Here is a 16,945-nt window from a genome sequence, read left to right on the forward strand (position 1 = left end):
GAGGCAGAATGCTGGAAATTTCCACAGATATAGAGCCAAGCTACAAGTGACGAATGACACTTGCCTGGCAAGTGAACAGACTCACGTGTATTCCTCCCTGTTCACTTGCCATTCACTTGTGCTCCACTTGATCAAGTGTCATTCGTCACGTGAGTCTGTTCACTTGCCAGGCAAGTGTCATTCGTCACTTGTAGCTTGGCTCCTAGTGTGGCATAGAGCAAGAGCATAAGGAAGACCCGGAGTCAAATTACTGTGATCAGTAACCCCCCCCCCAGTGTTTTGGATTTGGAGTCTTTCACCCCCCTACGCTAGATTTGTATGGTTCATGTTTTTCTTTGGTCAAGGTTTATTCATATGTATTTCTTCATCAGCTTGGCAGAAAACCAGATTGGTAACAAAGGAGCCAAAGCACTTGCTAGATCCCTGATGGTCAACAGGAGTCTACTGGCCCTGGAGTAAGTTTCAGTTTGGACCTCTTTTGGATAGTCACATTCTGAGAGTGTTGAGATTTGCCCCACAGGATGGAAGGCAGGGCTTTTTTTCAGCAGGAACGCGGGGGAACGGAGTTCCGGAACCTCTTGAAAATGGTCACATGGCTGGTGGCCCCGCCCCCTGATCTCCAGGCAGTTTAGCTGGAGCGGTGTAGCGGAGGGCAATCTAAACTCCCCTCTGTCTGGAGATCAGGGGGTGGGGCCACCGGCCATGTGACCATTTTCGCCGAGGGCTATTTAAACTTTAAAAAACTCCCCCCTTGTTCCAGCTGACCCAAAGTGACATCATTGTGCGGTCCTGAGTTCCACCACTGAGTTCCACCAGCTCTTTTTCCAGAAAAAAAAGCCCTGATGGAAGGTATCAGCAGCTGGCAGCCTAGAGACTATTTCTGGCCACTCAGTCATCAACCCAAAGGCTGTGATGTGTCTTTTGATTTCAAAAATGCAGGTTCTGTGTACAGAGCTTTAAGACATGGGTATGGTCAAAGTACACAAGGCTTCGGTAGGACCAGGCATGTCAGGGTAGAGCTAGGAAGAAATCTCACCTTTTAAGCTTATAAAAGTACACCAAAAGGTATAATCACAGATTCATAGCAAGTGTGAAGTTGATCTTGTGTGTCACAATACCATATTAAGACCATATAAAACATCCCAAAAAAGTGGGCCATTTTTCCACTGCATCAAAAGTCTTTATCAGGCTGGAGTGTTAAACAGAATGGGGGAATAGGTAAAGTGAGAAGAGAAAAAGGCCCCTGTCTGCATTTTGCAATTGTCTTAAGGTGGAATGAGAAGGGCATTACACAGACTTAATTTGACTAGACCATAATTGAGGCAGAAAGATCTCAGGTGGCAAAGGCTTGCAGGATCAGAAGAAAACTGATTGCTCTACTTCTTGAAAATGTATAAGCCTGTAGTGATTTGGATCTGTCTCTGGCGCTAATTGGATCAGATAGCTCCTTTATCAGAATCAGAATAATGTTTATTGCATGCAGCCAAAGGCCATCATAATTAAGCAAATAAGACACACAACGTAAAACATATACAAGAAATGATAAAACTATGGTGTTAAAAACAGAGAAGTACATTAAAACACATTCACACTTTTGTTATACACAGGTGAAGGAGTTTCAACCGTTAAGCACGGTGGAGTGTTCAGAAGCAGGGAAATTTGTGGCTGTTGTATCAGCAAAGCGAGGGTTTACTTTTAGATGGAGTTCTGTATCTGTAGTCTGTTTTGATGTTTGTGTGTCAAGATCAACCTTCTCTTCCTTCCTTCTGGCCTAGTCTTCGGAGCAATTCCATAGGACCTCAGGGAGCAAAAGCGCTTGCCGATTCATTGAAAATCAACCAATATTTGCTTTCTTTAAAGTAAGTGGACCTTCATTTCATTTCTTGGGCCCTGAGAGCCAGGGTCAGGAAGCAGTGGTTGACTGAACTGGGAGAACCCTGGAACTTGCGGGCCGATCTCAGGACAGCCCATCTCTCTTTGTCTAGACTACCTTACAGGGATGTTGTTAGGCGATTAGAGGACAGGAGAACTGTGTATGAGACCCTGAGATCCTTGGGAAGAAGGTTAGATTAAAGATGGATGAATAGATTGACTAAATAGAGAAAGCATATCTGGATACAGTAGAATGTCCAAGCCCCCTTCTGCTGTCTGAGAGTGTGCTTTCTTAGCCCATAGGCCATTGTAATAGGAAGTGATTTATCAGTCTATCCACTAACAATGTCCTTTGGGGGTGGGGAAGCGGTGACAACACTTGGCAGCAAATGCTGATGTATTGAGGGGGGAGCAAGTGGTACAGTCCTCCTTGGGATTCTGCCTCCAGAGTTCAGGTGAGGAATCACATGTTTGAACATGCTCTGGCCTAGGAAGCTCCATGCTTGTGTAAAAGTTGGCCTGTTGGAGAGAAGGCTAAGAGCTAGTCTTTCATGTGCAAAGGAGTTGGTGATTTGGAGGACGGGCTGTTTTCACACTGCTTACCAGCCAGGGAACATCGGGTCGAGCTCCCGGAACGACAGCGTCTTCCTGGCGCGATTTCACGCGAGAACTACTGTTCTCGCGCGAAATCACGCCAGGAAGACGCTGTCGTTCCGGGAATGCGGCACGATGTTCCGTGGCCGGTAAGCAGAGTGAAAACGGCCAAGGTCTGGAATACAGAGGGCAAAGAAAGCAACAAATGGTGCCAGGAAGAAGCCACATGTAGGGGAAGCGGAAGGGAGGTGGAATGGTGTCTCGGAGCAGATGTTGGGCAAGGTGAACAAATAGCAAAAGGGATGCATATTTCAGACAGCCCCAAACAGTAGCAAGATTTTGCCTCTCTGTGTTAACCCTTAACTGTGGATTGCACGACACCTGTATGAAGTGAGTTGTCTTCTTACAGCCTCCAGTGTAATGCGATCAAGGAAGATGGCACAAAATCCCTGGCTGAGGCTCTCATCAACAATCACACACTGATGACTTTGCAGTTGAGTGCTTTTCTGTGTTCTCCTCTGCTCATGTCCTTTATCCACTAGTTCCTTTTCGGGGCAGTTACCCTTCTGGCCCATGCCTGTGGCTGCAACTATCATTGGGGGACGCTGGCATCCCAATCAATAGCTGTATAAGAGCTAGTTGACACAAATCAGCAGGTTCCATAACCAAATTACGATGTTTCTTAATTGCCTAACAGAGCACAGTCTAGCTTTTTCTGGATTGTTTCTCTACAGGCTGCAGCGGCCATAAGAGGTTTGCAAATCTGGAAGCTCCCTACATTTTACATTTTTTAAAAAAGTAAACCTTGCATTTTGAGCTAAGTCTTCTCCTTGACATAGTAGTCTGATGAGCCACCAAAAGTTAGCATTTGATTCTGCATTTTGTTTTGACTGGCCACCTTCTGCTGATGTCTTAAGATTTCGGTGTGTGTTTTAACCAGGGCTTTTTTTCTGGGAAAAGAGGTGGTGGAACTCAGTGGGTTGCCCTTGGGGAAAATGGTCACATGGCTGGTGGCCCCGCCCCCTGATCTCCAGACAGAGGGGAGTTTAGATTGCCCTCCGTGCCACATGGCGCGGAGGGCAATCTCAACTCCCCTCTGCCTGGAGATCAGGGGGCGGGGCCACCAGCCATGTGACCATTTTCAAGAGGTTCTGGAACTCCGTTCTCCCGCGTTCCCCCTGAAAAAAAGCCCTGGGTTTAACCTTTCCATTGCTCTCCAACATGTGTGACTTTTGCGAGGGTGGTGGTGGTAATGGTTCAAATGCATGTCCACGTTTTCAGGCGGATCTCCCCCCGACCCCGACCCCTGCTGCCTTTCGTATCTATCTTCATTATTTTTGCCTTATGATTTAGCTAAGACAGCAGGCTTATTGGGGGACCCTAGGTCCAAAATGTGAATGGTTGAGGAGGAGTGAGTTGGGTGGAACTGTTATCTTTGACGCACATTTCTGGTGGCTAATTGGATCTTACGTGTCAGGTTGCAAATGATCTGGGGGTGGGGGAAGGCTTCCTCCACGCATGAAGAACTTTCTGCAACTAAAACGACTAATGTGTCAGAGTGAGAAGTTCTGGTTTATCCAAATTTTGGATATTCTAGTTTTTCTTCTTGCAGGGATTTCTCAAGTCAGGTGGCATTCAAAACCGCAATTGCTCAGTTCTAGAGTGGCACGCTAATGCCCATTCTGCGACTTCATTTAAAGCAGACTTTTATAATGCTGAATACAAGTTTAACAAGAACAAGATAAACCGCTGTGAAACACAGCGCTTTCCAATTTAATACAAAATGGAGACCAAGAGATATATACCAACTATACAAGTTTAAAGCATTTAAAGCAGACCTGCTCTACAGCAAAGCTTTTGCTTGTGTGGCTCATGAAAAGCTATGGATAGTGTTAAAAGAAATGGATGTGTCACAACATCCGATTGTTTTGATGCGCAACCTGGGCCGTTTCCAGATGGCTTACCTGAAGCCGCTCCATGCCGCAATGTTGTGGATCGTGCCGGGGAAAACGCGAAATATCGTGTTTTCTCGCGCAAGTTTTGCGCGACATCACGCAAAACTCTCGTGAGAAAACGTGATATTTTGCGTTTTCCCTGGCACGATCCACAACATTGCAGCATGGAGCGGCTTCAGGTAAGCCATCTGGAAACGGCCCTGTACTCTGGACAAGAGTACTGTGTTCAGACAGAATATGGGGAAACAGAATGGTTTCCAGTTGGCAAAGGTGTCAGACAAGGATGCATATTATCTCCCTACCTGTTCAACCTCTATGCAGAGCATATCATAAGAAAAGCTGGATTAGACCTGAAAGAAGGTGGAGTGAAAATTGGTGGAAGGAAAATTAACAATTTGAGATATGCAGATGACACCGTATCAGTAGCAGAAAATAGTGCAGACTTGAAACAACTGCAGATGAAGGTTAAAGGAGAAAACGCCAAAGTAGGATTACATCAAGAAGACAAAATGACTACTGAGGAGTTATACAATTTTAAAGTTGACAACGAGGAAACTGAAATTGTCCAAGATTTTCTATTCTTTGGCTCAATCATCAACCAACAGGGAAACTGCAACTAGGAAATCAGAAGGAGATTCAGACTTGGAAGAGCAGCTGAGAGGGAGCTAGAAAAGATCCTTAAAGATAAAGGTGTCTCTCTGGGAACCAAGATCAAGATAATCCAAACAATAGTATTCCCCATTGCCATGTATGGATGTGAAAGTAAAGAAAGCTGACAGGAAGAAAATTGATTTGTTTAAAATGTGGTGCTGGAGGAGAATTTTGCAGATACTGTGGACAGCCAAAAAGACAAATAAGTGGATACTAGATCAAATCAAGCCTGAATGCGCCCTAGAAGCTAAAATGACAAAACTGAGGCTATCATACTTTGGTCACATCATGAGAAGACAAGATTCTCTGGGAAAATCAATAATGCTAGGAAAAGTGGAAGGCAGCAGGAAAAGAGGAAGACCTAAAACGAGATGGTTTGACTCAATAAAACTGTCCTCCAGTTTGCAGGAACTGAGCCAGTCTTTTAATGATAGGAAGTTTTGGAGGTCTTTCATTCATAGGGTCGCCATCGGTCAGAGGCGACTTGATGGCACATAGCACACAACACAAAGCAGACTTGTAAAGCAGGCCTATGTGATGCAATGTGGAGGGCAGGATCCTGTAGAAATCTGCTTTCTCCACTGCTTCATGAGTTAACCTTTGGAAAGAGGAGGGGTGAAGATGGTGGCAGAAGAAAAAAAAAAGCGTTCACAGTGCTGCAAAAATAGCAGGTCCGTTCGACCTGTTGCAATTTGCCCAAATAACCATACCAGTCCGGAGAACGTTGCAAGAGGAAAAGTTTTATTCTGGAAATAAAGGGATACAGAAGAATAGGGAAAAAATAGCTCTCTTCCCACCTCAAAAATGGTGGGATGGATCTTTTATAACTTACTTTTCTGAGACAAAGCCCCTTTCTGAGACAAAGCCCACTTCTTTGTTGGCTTCTTGGCTCTAAGTGGAATTCTACAACAGTGCATTCCTGAGCCTCACAACTGAAATGACAGACGTGCATTTCAGCAAATTGGACTCTTGCTCAGCCGTCACTCTTACCCCTCGACTGCATTTCAGACAAGCAATCCATCTTTTATAAATCAAAACACTGCAGGAACACTTACGGATTTATCCCGTTACTCGTTGTCTTTTTTAAAAAAGTTTATTTTCAAGTGCCAGACTGCTTGAGGGGATTTTCCTGATGACAGTCCCGGTGCTAGCCAATCAGGTTTGTGCAAGCGTCTGTGTTATGAACTGAATGTGGTGAGCCTGCTTCTAAGCTCGCACAACCTTCCTTACAGGGTTGCTCTGAGGATTGAGTGCAAGAGGGAGAATCTTGCCTGCCAACCTGAGCTACTCTGTAGGGAAGGCCTGGACAAAAATGTGATAAAAATGTCAACCAGGGCCGTTTTCACACTGCTTACCGGCCACGGAACATCGTGCTGAGCTCCCGGAACGGCAGCGTCTTCCTGGCGCGATTTCACACGAAATCGCGCCAGGAAGATGCTGTTGTTCCGGGAGCTCGGAGCTATGTTCCGTGTCCAGTAAGCAGTGTGAAAACGGCACAGCTTTTAAAAAGCTGTGTTATTTCAGGTAGAAGCCAAAACGTACCATATGAGATACTTGAGTGGTAGCATTCCCTACCTCTTTCTTTCCCTTCATTTAGGGACAGGTGCTGAACTTTCTGCTTATTGATGGCCTCCTCTCCTTTTGTAGCCTCCAGAAGAACTGCGTTGGACCCCAAGGTTCCAAGAAACTTGCAGAGGCACTGAAGAAAAACGGGGGCCTCAAGGAGCTAATGTAAGAAAAGTCAGAGAGAGAGAGAAAGAGCAACTTGTATTCCACAAGCACTGCAGGCGCGATGGGGTTTGCAAAACTGGATTTTCTCAGCTTCTCCTCTCACTGTAGCTCACTCCTGCCCCTGGGTGGGCAAAATAGGAACTGTCAAACCCTTGCTTAGAGATGAAATTCTGCAATGAAGTTCTGCAATTCTGGATTGGGTTTAGATACTGAACAATTGTTGGAGTGCGTTAATTGGTCTTCTCCCTACACCCCTCCACAGACTCTCCGGTAACTGCATTGGAGATGCTGGTGCAGCAGCCCTGGCAGAAGGACTGAAGGTGAATCAGACACTTTTCACTCTGGAGTAAGTCACTTCCTGTCTCATAGTTGTGTGTACCTGTGTTGCTTTATCTTCCATGGGAAGGATTTCTTGAGGGGTTTTTCCATAGCTTCAGCCAGCAAAATCATCTGGACAGAATAAAGAATGATCCAGGAGAGCTAAGAAATCATTCCTGCTTTATGGTCCCAACAGAACCAAAGAGGCAGTTTATAAGATATACTTGTATACATCGTAACAGGTAAAAATCCACAATAAAATGATGCCAAAGCAATAACGAGGGGAAAGAAGAGTAGTATTTATTAAGAGAGCCGATGTATTTGGTATAGTGGCTAGGGCGTCAGACTAGAATGGGTAGACCCACGTTCAGTTCTCTGTTGAACTGTATAAGTTGCTTGGGTGACCTTTAGATAGTCCGTAGCTCTTGGCAGTTGTTAGACAATTCGGTCCACTCTTTGCTTTCCCTTCGCTGTCTTTGGAAGCCAGGCAGCTGGTTATCGGGGACAGGGTCTTCTCAGAGGTGGCACCCCGTCTGTGGAATCAATCGGGTGCTGAGTGAATACCTCTAGGGAAGCTAGCGACGTTTCTATCCTTCCCATTCTCCAAGCAGCTCAGAGTGCCATGTATGGTTCTCTCCTCCCTATTTTTTGTCACAGTAGCTTTGCGAGTTAGATGAGGCCGAAAGAGAGAGCAACTGGCCCAAGGTCAACTTACGAGCTTCATGGCAGCGTGGAGATCTGAACCTGGTTCAGATCTTGGTTCTGTTCAGACATTCCGGTCACTTTACTGCACCCCTTATCCGCCCACTCTTTTTTGTTGTTGTTGTTCAACAATTTTGCTAATGGCCCTTTTCACACTGCCTATCTGCTGCTGCAACATCGCGAAATATCGCCCCAAAAACGCGGAAGATAGTGTCTTCTCACGATGTTGCGCAAAACTCTCGCGGGAAGACGCTATCTTCCGCTTTTTTTTTGCGCAATATTTCGCGACGTTGTGGCAGCAGGTAGGCAGTGTGAAAAGGGCCAATGGCAGGTAATTTACCACTTTTGCTTCTGTATACTTGTTATCTGTTTTTGCTGCTTTTCATTTGGAGCTAGTTATTTTAACGTGTATGTTTTGGATCTTCTTTAAATATGAATTTTGTCTTGGAATTTATGTTAGAATATTTTCTACTACATAAGCTAGTGGTTGTCTAGCAAACGAACAAGAACAGGTTCTCCCCAAATCTTGGCAGAACATAATAACCAACGAAAGGCACAGAACCTGTTCCAGAAAGCAACGTGGCAGCGTTTCATTTGCACCAAGTCTGGGCCAGAGCAATCCAGAAGATGTGCCAAACAGCCTCTCATCTTGTGCTACCACAAGAAATTAAGCAATTGTGGGTGGGAATTGTGTTACAGATATGTTACAGACATCTGCTTGGTCTTGTGTTTGATGCACACGACATGTAGGGACTATTCAGAGTATTAAACGTCCACCTGCAGATATTTAAGAAATACTGCTTGGCAGGGCTTTTTTTCAGGCAGAACATGGGGGAACGGAGTTCCGGAACCTCTGGAAAATGGTCACATGGCTTGTGGCCCCGCCCCCTGATCTCCAGACAGAGGGGAGTTGAGATTTCCCTCCGCGTCATTGAAGCTGGAGCGGCGCGGAGGGCAATCTGAACTCCCCTCTGTCTGGAGATCAGGGGGCGGGGCCACCAGCCATGTGACCATTTTCTCCTAGGGTAAACCACTGAGTTCCACCACCTCTTTTCCCAGAAAAAAAGCCCTGCTGCTTGGACACTAACTAGCTCCTGTTTCAGCAGATATCAATTTTATCTCCATCATAAGCACTAGATACTTGACTTTTTTTCTTTGGTTAAGTGTAAGCTAGGCTGTGAGTATATTTGGGAATGGGCTAGGAAGAAATCTCAACAGATGGTTCAATAAATACTAGCCTGGCGCCTGAAGAACCTGCCCCCCTTCAGTCTCTCTCATGCTTCTCTGCATTATCGTTTCAGTCTCCAGAGCAACTCCATCAGTGATGTGGGGGTGACTGCGCTCACACGTGCCCTCTGCTCCAACCGAGGTCTCATTAGTCTCAAGTAAGTCTTGATGTCATCATTCCCTGCCTCTAATTCCCATTGCCCAGTGAGCTTTCTCTGCCAGCTTGAGGACTTGGGAAAGATATGCAGATATGCGCTGCAAGACAGCTGCAAAAACAGTACTTACAGAACAGACAAGCATGCATTCTAAGCATCAGATGAAAAGGTTTGGGGCTTAGCAAGGGCAGCCAGCCAGCCAGGGTGCCATGAATGTGGGTTCTCATTGGTGCTGCATCATAGTACAATAAAGCACATACAGCAGTAAAATAGTGATGGGCTGGAAGAGAAAACTAGAGACATGCATTGTCTGATAACAGCGGCCTGAGCCCCAGCACAGCTGACCTGAACTTCTTCTAGTTCTGACCAGGGCTTTTTTTCAGCGGGAATGCAGTGGAACGGAGTTCCGGCTCGTCTTGAAAATGGTCACATGGCCGGTGGCCCCACCCCCTGATCTCCAGACAGAGGGGAGTGTAGATTGCCCTCCGCGCCAAATGGCGCGGAGGGCAATCTAAACTCCCCTCTGTCTGGAGATCAGGGGACGGGGCCACCGGCCATGTGACCATTTTCGCCGAGGGCAATTTATACTTTAAAAAACTCCCCGTTTGTTCCAGCTGACCCAAAGTGACGTCATCGTGCGGTCTTGAGTTCCACCACCTCTTTTCCCAGGAAAAAAAGCCCTGGTTCTGAGGAAGGACTATGTAGCATTATAAGCCAGCCTCACCTGGCAAACATTACAGTTGGTAAAGCAGAGGAGGGACTCAGGCTTTTCTGCGGGAGTTAAAAAGCCTCAGGCAGCTCAGTACGCAGGCCTCATGGCCGTCTGGTCTGCATTTTTATTAAGGGCTGCAGAAGAGAGATTAAGAACTACTGAGTTTTGTCTTAAGCATCTCCTGGCTGATGGCAAAACACTGCCGGACGGGATGGGGTGGGGAATGCGCTGCCTCAAGGGAGCCTGATTGCAGCTTTGGTCTCCAAGCCTGTTCCTGTTTAAAATTCAGAAAAACGAAAGGAGCCTGAGTAGATGAGGGAGGTGCTGGCTATCCGCTGGCTTCCGGGTTGTAGCCTTTTAGACAGGGCGGCTGTTGCTCCTGTAAAAGAGATTTTGTTCGTTTCACTCCCCCACCCAGTGTTTCCCTTGGGTTAACTGATGTTGTTGCTTCTTTCTAAGACCCTGCTTAGATCAGATCTCAGAAGCTAAGCGGGGTCGGCCTTGGTTAGTAATTGGATGGGGTACCTCCAACAAAGACCAGGGAGGCAATGGCAAACCACGTCTGTTAGTCTCTTGCCATGAAAACCCCACCAGGGGTTGCCATAAGTCAGCTATGGCTTGAGGGCACTCTCCACCACCGTTTTATGTTACATTATTCTCATCTCCTTCATTTTTTCCTTCACAACAACTCGTCAGGGTAGGTTAGTCTGAAAGTATGTGACTAGCCTAAGGTCACCCAGCAAGGTTCCATGGAGTGGGGAACTGAACTTGGGTTGTCCAGGTACTAGTCCATCACTCTAGCCAAGTCATCACTCAGTCCCATACTGAACCTGACATTATTCAGGGAGGTTATTAAGAGTATTTTTGTTTGTTTGTTTAAATATTTCTACCCCACCTTTCGTCTTAGCTTAAAGTAGAATATTATATAAATTATTCTGTGCGCCAGTCTGAAAAAAACAGTAAACAAAAACTTAATAAAGTTGTTGCATCCCAGCTCACCGGCTCCACAGATATGCACACAACCGGATGTATATTTTATGTGTGTGTTTTCTCAGAAGTAAATATACTCAGAGTGGGCTCAGTTGGGTTTGCTGGCTTTAGCCTGCTGCCCCCCCTGCCCCAATGCTGAACTTGTGAACTGGGGCCCAGAGAGTTTGTAACTCAGAGCCAAGCTACAAGCGACCCCTGACACAGGTTGGACACTTGTCAGCTTCCCTCAAGTTTTGATGGGAAATGTAGGCGTCCTGGTTTTACAGCTTGGCTCTCCATTACAGCTGCAAGACCAGGATGCCTACATTTCCCATCAAAACTTGAGGGAAGCTGAGGAGTGTCCAACCTGTGTCAGGCGTCACTTGTAGCTTGGCTCTCAGCCTTTTATCCCAGCATGCCAGAAGTTACTGGTAAATTGGCCTAAATGAGGGGATACCTCTTTATAATAAGGATAACTTTAATTATTAATTTTAAAAAGAAAGTTGTAAAAAAAAATTGGTATCAGGTGATTCAAAAGATGGGCAGTTAAAAGAAAAATGGAAGAATTGATTTTCCTAGTACTGTTACTGGACAAATAAGTATTTTACTGGACAAAAGTATTATTCAACACATCAGTTGCATTCTTAATTAATTAGCTGTGATTTCTAATAGTTTGAAATTTCATTTTTCAAAAGAGAGAAAGTGAGTGGCTCTGAACCCTGACTCTCCACTATTGTCATTCCTACAATAGACAGATATCTGGCATACTTTCACTCAAGGCTATTTTTCTGGGAAAAGAGGTGGTGGAACTCAGGATCGCACAATGACGTCACTTTGGGTCAGCTGGAACAAGGGGGGAGTTTTTTAAAGTTTAAATCGCCCTCGGCGAAAATGGTCACATGGCCGGTGGCCCCGCCCCCCCGATCTCCAGACAGAGGGGAGTTTAGATTGCCCTCCGCGCTGCTGCGGAGGGGATCGGGGGGCGGGGCCACCGGCCATGTGATCATTATCAAGAAGTGCCGGAACTCCGTTCCACCACATTCCTGCTGAAAAAAAGCCCTCCTTTCACTGAGAGCCAAGCTACAAGTGATGAATTACACTTGCCTGGCAAGTGAACAGACTCACAAGTATTCCCCCCTGTTCACTTGCGCTCCACTAGATCAAGTGGAGAGCAACTGAATGGCAAGTGAACAGGGAGGAATACACGTGAGTCTGTTCACTTGCTAGGCAAGTGTAATTCGTCACTTGTAGCTTGGCTCTGAGATCCTTGTTCTGGATATGGATAGAACTTAAAGAGCCAGCTGGTGCCTATTTGCTAGGTGCCACTGTTGAAAGGGCCTTGGAGAGAAATCTGGGATTTCTCCCTGGTGAGGAGTGTACAGTATACAACAACAGTTTGCTCGTTCTTAGAAGCCATTGCAAATAGGGAGAAGGGGCTGCCTGGAATCCCAAATTCCCCGCTCCCATTTTCCCCTCAAAGTTCTGAGTGCCCAAGACTTGTGGGTTACTCCCTAGAGAGGGCTCCATGTCCCCAGTTAAGGATGAGTCCAGGTGAAATGGATTGGTGGCAGGGGGTTGTCAGTATAATGTCACCAGCACAGTCTTCTCACACACAGAAGCTCCTATCAAAAGGGTTTTCTTGCCATACCGCTTGGGCAATCGGGTGTATAACACAAGGACAGCATTTGGAAGACTCTATGACAACAATGATGGCTTTCTCTTTATGTTTTTAGTCTGCGGGAAAACTCCGTTAGCAAGGAGGGAGCTTGTGAGATCGCCCGTGCCCTTCGAGAAAACAGCACACTGAGAAATTTAGAGTGAGTCACTTGATCTTATATATGGTCTCTTCAATAATCCTACCTTAAGAAATGTTAAGACATGGCACCCATTTAATTTACTGACATAATGCACAGGTAGAAGGGTTGGATCTCAGATTGGCACCAGGAGATGCGATGCAAAGAAGAGCAGGTGTAGGAGAATGTTGGCAGTGCGGCTTCTCATGGGCCCACAATGTTGCTGTTGTTGGATTATTTTTCTTGGGTTGCTTAAACTTCTGCTCTGCACATGCTAGAATATTGATAAATATGCTAGTTTCTCAAGGGGCAATAGAATTTTGGAAAACAGGGCAGGTTCTGTGGGGAAGTCAACCATTGGCTTGGACAGAAGGCTAACAAAGGAGCTGAGGATGGGGGTAGGTTGAAGGCAGGGCTTCTTTTCTGGGAAAAGAGGTGGTGGAACTCAGTGGGTTGCTCTCGGAGAAAATGGTCACATGGCTGGTGGCCCCGCCCCCTGATCTCCAGGCAGAGGGGGGTTTAGATTGCCCTCCACGCTGCTCCAGTGGTGCGGAGGGCAATCTCAACTCCCCTCTGTCTGGAGATCAGGGGGCGGGGCCACCAGCCATGTGACCGTTTTCAAGAGGTGCTGGAACTCCGTTCCACCGCGTTCCCCCTGAAAAAAAGCCCTGGGTGAAGGCAAGATGAGAAGAGGGCTCAGCTGATGGAGGACACAGTGGGCAGTAGACTGCAAAATAGGATCATAAGAGAAGGATGCATGCTGACAGCTGGGGAAAGAAAATCAGAAGAGATATGGAGTGGAGAGAAGGACAAGCAGCAAAGGAAACTTCTTTTAGGACCCAGGTATGAGGCAGGAGGGACAAAGGTAGAAGCCTGAATCTTACCTGTGAAATCTGAGCTCACCAGCTAGACGGTGACCTGCACTATGTCACTGAAGTCTCCTTTCTCTGGCTTCTGTTTCTAGCTTGACTGCCAACCTGCTCCATGATCAAGGTGTCCAGGCCATCGCGCTGGCGCTGAAGGAAAACCAGACACTCGCTTCCCTGCAGTAAGTTTCAGGGCATCGGGGGCTGCATTGCTTGGGACTGACTTGTCTTTCTGCATTTCATAGCCCCGTGGTTGGGAACTTGTGTTTTGCTGAGGGGAACATGGCTGGCGGCCACACTTGGTAATTCACAAAGAAGTGGGGCTGGGCGGGTTGCTATTTGCCTTGGCCTGCAAAGAGGAGTCTGGCTGCGGCAAGGTGTGCATGTATGCAACACTCAGCTTTTGTGGCTGCAAGGTTTGCATGCCTAAGTCGTCCTAGCTGAAACCCCACGTGGAAGATTTGAGACAGGCAGTTCCAGGACATGGGGTGCCGCTGGGGCAAATTCAATCTGAGCCTCTGCAATTTCCACTATAAAACCAGACCCTAAGAGAATCCATAAAAGTGCTATGCAAGGGTTTTTACTGTGGAGCCTTCTTCTCATACCTCTGCTCCATCCTGTCCATTTTCTTCCAGTTTGCAGTGGAACTTCCTTCAGTCCAAAGCTGCGGAGGCCCTGAGCCAAGCACTGCAGGTCAACAAGAGCCTCGCCACCCTGGAGTAAGTCCGTCTACATCTCTTCCTCCTGCTCTGCCCTTGCTGGTGTGAATCCTTTCATCCCAAAGGAGAAAATGTCCACTCTTCCTCTAAGCACAAGGTGGCATAAATAGTTCTCACCAGGGCTTTTTTTCTGGGAAAAGGGGTGGTGGAACTCAGTGGGTTGCCCTCAGAGAAAATGGTCACATGGCTGGTGGCCCCGCCCCCTGATCTCCAGACAGAGGGGAGTTGAGATTGCCCTCCGCGGAGGGCAATCTACACTCCCCTCTGCCTGGAGATCAGGGGGCGGGGCCACCAGCCATGTGACCATTTTCAAGAGGTTCCGGAACTCCGTTCCACCGTGTTCCCGTTGAAAAAAAGCCCTGTATCTCGGAGCTATACCCTGCTTTCTGGGACTGGTTAAAAGTCTTGTATAGTGGGGTGGGGTGTGGGACTATTAAGTATTCAAATATGCTTCTTGTACACTCCACTGCATGTGTGGGTCTACCCGGACAGGCTTGCTTGTCACCGGTTGGAGTCTGTGCTGTCTGGGGCTCAGGTCCAGGGAAGCCTGTGCCTCAGAGGGCTGCACCCTTACGAGGAAGAAGCGGATTCTTCTTCTTCGCTGAGCTGTCATGCTCACTGTGTTTCAGTTTACAGGAGAATGCCATTGGAGATGAAGGTCTGACTGCCTTGGCCTCTGCCCTGAAGGTGAATTCCACACTCACTGCTCTCTAGTAAGTGGTCATGCAGGAGTATGGGAGAGGTGTGTGGCGGGGGGGGGGGGGGACAGCTCCCAAACTAACAGGTGGAGCGTCTGGCTTGGCTGGAAGGGATCCAGAAGGGGCAGAGGAGGGGCCTCCACAGCATACTGAGTTGGTGTACAGAGAAGGAGCAAGCCTGGTGGGAGGGAAGGACTCCCAACCACGTAGTTAAGGAAAAAAACAACGTACCTGCTCTCCTGCTTGGGCACCTCAATAGCAGAAGCCAGAGGTCTTCGGTCCCTGGGTCAGGAACACCAGGCGTGTTGCGAGCCCCTCCAGAGCCAACTTTGGATCTTGGGGCTCTGCCCGTCTTTACGTCCATACTGGGAGGAGCAGCGGAGGCAGCAGGATCCTTTGCCTGCATCCCTGCTCAAGGGAGATGCCCAGATATACTCCCCTCCTCATTAGAGTAACAACTTGCTTAGTCTTGTCAGGATCTGGCCGAACTAGACAGGCTGGAGAAGTTCTAACGGTGCCCCTCTTTTTTTGTGGCAGTCTTCAGGTGGTGATGGTTGGTGAGAGAGGAGCCAGGGCCCTGGCAGAGGCCTTGGTGACGAACCAGAGCCTTGCAACTCTGGAGTAAGTGTTCCCACGGCCTCCCCTTTATGCACCCTACCCCCTACCCCCCCCACACACACACACCAAGCAACGTGCTGAGCTTTTATTTGTGTGTTCCTGGGACCTGCTAAGCTTTGCGCCGCCCACAGCTTGTGGGAATTGCAGCTCTGATTTTGGCTGTGGTGCAGTTTCACCTCTAGGGTGGGACGGACAATGTGTCACTATTTCTCTGGGGTCTGTTTCAGCTTGAGAGGGAATGCCATCGGTTTGGCAGGGGCCAAGGCAATGGCCAATGCCTTGAAAGTGAACTGCGCCCTCCGCAGGGTCAAGTAAGTAAAGCAACTGCAAACTGTTTCTGTGAATGGGACCAGCCTATCCTATCACACGAAGGGGCAGAGATGACTTTCTTTCTTCTTTTGTGCAGCCCAGTAGTATTTGATAGATGGCATCTGATAGCTATTGGCTACTCACAGACACTGGGATGTGGAACTCACCCGTTCTGATTGGGTTAGGGCTGCAGGAAACCGTTTTGGAGTTCTCTGGACAGACTCTTGAGTTTGGCAGCTGGCTGGCCAGAGGAAGCCTGGACAAGCTACAGGCGTCTTTTGCTTGAGGAAGGGGGTGGGGAGCTGCTGGACAGACTGGAGATCTTCATAAAGCAGCACTAGTCTCAGATCACCACAAGAAAGCAAAACCAATTCAAACAACAGACCCGAAATGGCCTAGTGCTGGGAACAGCACCCAGCAAAACTACGGGCACCATGGAGGCTTTGGAACACTGTCAGGCAAGCACTGAGTTCCACAGAACCGGCTCCACTGATTGTGTTGTGTTTCCAAGAAGCTCTAATGTGCAGCCAAATAAGAGCAGCTACCATGTGCATTATTATATCATCTTGTGGCTAACCTTTTGCTCTCCCCCAGCCTCCAGGAAAATTCCCTTGGTGTGGATGGAGGCATCTGCCTCGCCACTGCCCTATCGAGAAGCCACGGCCTCACATACATCAAGTAAGTGACTTCTCAGAGAGTTGGGTCTAGAAAGGGAGTGTCTGCCTGAGCCCTTTCACATTTGGCTGTACGAATGTACAAGGACTGGACAACAGTGATGGGTTAACAACTTTGGACATTCCACACAACTCCAAGTGGATTTTCTAGATGCCGTGGAACTTGGTGCTTCACTCACTGTCTTAAATTTAAAACAGTTTTCTAGTCTCTGGGCCAAGCTACAAGTGATGAAAGACACTTGAATGGCAAGTGAAGAGACTCATGTGTATTCCTCCCTGTTCACTTGCGCTCCACTTGATCACGTGATCACAAGTGAACAAGGAGGAATACACATGAGTCTATTCACTTGCCGTTCAAGTGTCATTCGTCACTTGTAGCTTG

General features: G+C 47.5%; 1 protein-coding gene across 1 annotated transcript in view; it reads left to right on the forward strand.

Moving 5' to 3' along the window:
* NLRC3 (NLR family CARD domain containing 3) overlaps positions 1 to 16,945 on the forward strand; it is a 32,698-nt gene that overhangs the window by 14,742 nt on the left and 1,011 nt on the right. Inside the window, exons 5-17 of the mRNA XM_054995015.1 lie at positions 372 to 455; positions 1,776 to 1,859; positions 2,876 to 2,959; positions 6,720 to 6,803; positions 7,066 to 7,149; positions 9,125 to 9,208; positions 12,620 to 12,703; positions 13,644 to 13,727; positions 14,181 to 14,264; positions 14,894 to 14,977; positions 15,500 to 15,583; positions 15,808 to 15,891; positions 16,484 to 16,567. Of these exons, the coding sequence (XP_054850990.1) occupies positions 372 to 455; positions 1,776 to 1,859; positions 2,876 to 2,959; positions 6,720 to 6,803; positions 7,066 to 7,149; positions 9,125 to 9,208; positions 12,620 to 12,703; positions 13,644 to 13,727; positions 14,181 to 14,264; positions 14,894 to 14,977; positions 15,500 to 15,583; positions 15,808 to 15,891; positions 16,484 to 16,567 (1,092 nt within the window). The remainder of the gene's footprint in view (positions 1 to 371; positions 456 to 1,775; positions 1,860 to 2,875; positions 2,960 to 6,719; positions 6,804 to 7,065; positions 7,150 to 9,124; positions 9,209 to 12,619; positions 12,704 to 13,643; positions 13,728 to 14,180; positions 14,265 to 14,893; positions 14,978 to 15,499; positions 15,584 to 15,807; positions 15,892 to 16,483; positions 16,568 to 16,945) is intronic.

The sequence above is a fragment of the Eublepharis macularius genome, chromosome 12 (assembly GCF_028583425.1).
Source record: "Eublepharis macularius isolate TG4126 chromosome 12, MPM_Emac_v1.0, whole genome shotgun sequence".
NCBI lineage: Eukaryota > Metazoa > Chordata > Lepidosauria > Squamata > Eublepharidae > Eublepharis > Eublepharis macularius.